Below are 1,811 nucleotides of genomic sequence, written 5' to 3'. Positions count from 1 at the left end.
CTGGGGAATCAGGCCAGTAGAGGTCCAAGTAACTAGCACTCCACAGGACAGAGCACCATGCTATTTGAGATGAAAAGATGATGGAAGACTTTGAGGGAAGATCACATTTGAACTGACTTTAAGTGTGAACTGATTTTGAATTGTACAAATGGGAAGGGGAATCCCTGGTGAAAAGTGTATGGGCAGGGAAAGTGCATGAATGGGAACATTGCATTAGTGGGCCAATCTATGGGGCCGAGGAGCTCAGATGCAAGTACAGATGGTCAGCCCTCTCATTAGAGCTTGGGGTGTGAGGAAGAGAGAATAACATCTAAGGGAAACTGGGTCAGGAGAGGCCTAGTAAAGAGTTTTAGGTATCAATGCTGTCTGGAAAGTCACTAAGGGCATGGCATGTTTCCTTGAGTGCAAGAAGGGTGCCCTTCAGGAACTAAGTCTGGTTCTGTAGATCCAACATTTATTATGTGCTCACATCATGAGATAACATGCTGGGGCCAGTGTACCACACCCATGCAGTTCCAAAAACCAACAAAGCCAGCAAACTGCACCAACTTGGCCAACAGCCAAAGATGAGGAGAGTTTTGCTAAAATAGTGATAGGTAGGTCTTACTATTACAAACACAGTCTTCAGAGAATGGGAATAGCAGCACAGGATGCAAGAATGACATTTAATGTCTACAAAAGGGGAGGAGTTTCCCTAGGGCTGCCTTGAACTCCTTGTTCCTCAGTGTGTAGATGATTGGGTTTAGGGTGGGGCTCATGATCGTGTACAGCACTCCTGCCAGTTTGCTTCTCTCAGGGCTGTAGCTGGAGGCTGGGCTGATATAGGCACAGAACACAGCTGAGTAGTAGACAGAGACCACAATGAGGTGGGAGGAGCAGGTGGAGAAGGCCCTCCTCTTCCCCTCTGCTGAGCGGATGCATAGGATACTGGCAATGATGAAGCCATAGGACATGAGGGTGAGCAGGAAGTTGATGCCTCCATAGAAGGCATCAGCTATGAGTGTCATGATGCTGTTCACATGGGTAGAACTGCAGGAGAGCAGCAACAGTGGAGGTATTTCACAGAAGAAGTGAGTGATTACATTGGAGCCACAGAAGAACAGCTGTGCTAACAGAGCAGTGTTGATGGAGGAGTTCAGGGCACAGATGACCCAGACTGACATGGCCAGCACAAGACAGAGCTGGAAGCTCATCAGGCTCCTATAATGCAGTGGCCAGCAAATGGCCACATAACGGTCAAAGGCCATGACTGTGAGCAGCAGTAGCTCAGAAGATCCAGACCAGACAAGGAAGAAGAGCTGGGCCATGCAGCCCTGGAAGGAGATGGTGTTTTCCCCCCAGGCCAGGCCTACCAGCACCTTGGGCAGCACAGAGGAAGTGCACATGATGTCCATTGTGGCCAGGTTGAACAGGAAAAAATACATGGGACTGTGAAGACCAGAGCTGCAGGTGATGACGGTGATGATCAGAGTGTTTCCCAAAAGGGCCATGGAGTAGAGGAAGAAGAAGCAGCCAAGCAGAGGCAGTCGCAGCTGTGGGTGCTCTGAGAACCCCTGAAGTATGAATTGTGTCACCAGTGTCTGGTTGGTCTTCCCTAGCTGGCCTGACATGACTCTTGGATGCCACGTCTTGTGATCTTCAGCACTAGCCCCTCATCAGGAAACTCTGGAAGGTGACATGGCATTCTCTTCAGGCTCATATTTCCTCATGTGGCTATTTTAGAACCCACCCTGCTATCAGAAAGGGAAGGCATCAACTGGTTTATTTGATGAAGACCCATTTATTTCCTCAACCATCACCCAGAGCAATGC

At 49.1% G+C, this 1,811-nt stretch overlaps 1 protein-coding gene across 1 annotated transcript; it reads right to left on the bottom strand.

The window, feature by feature from the left end:
• Positions 1-665: 665 nt before the first annotated feature.
• On the bottom strand, positions 666-1,610 carry LOC143683032 (olfactory receptor 13A1-like). Its single transcript, XM_077159357.1, has one exon. It carries the CDS (start codon positions 1,608-1,610, stop codon positions 666-668), a length of 945 nt encoding a protein of 314 aa, XP_077015472.1.
• Between the last annotated feature and the right edge of the window lie 201 nt (positions 1,611-1,811).

This window comes from Tamandua tetradactyla, chromosome 5 (assembly GCF_023851605.1).
Source record: "Tamandua tetradactyla isolate mTamTet1 chromosome 5, mTamTet1.pri, whole genome shotgun sequence".
In the NCBI taxonomy this organism is placed as follows: domain Eukaryota; kingdom Metazoa; phylum Chordata; class Mammalia; order Pilosa; family Myrmecophagidae; genus Tamandua; species Tamandua tetradactyla.
Note: the sequence above shows the minus strand (reverse complement) of the source record. Positions and strands in the feature narration are given on the sequence as shown.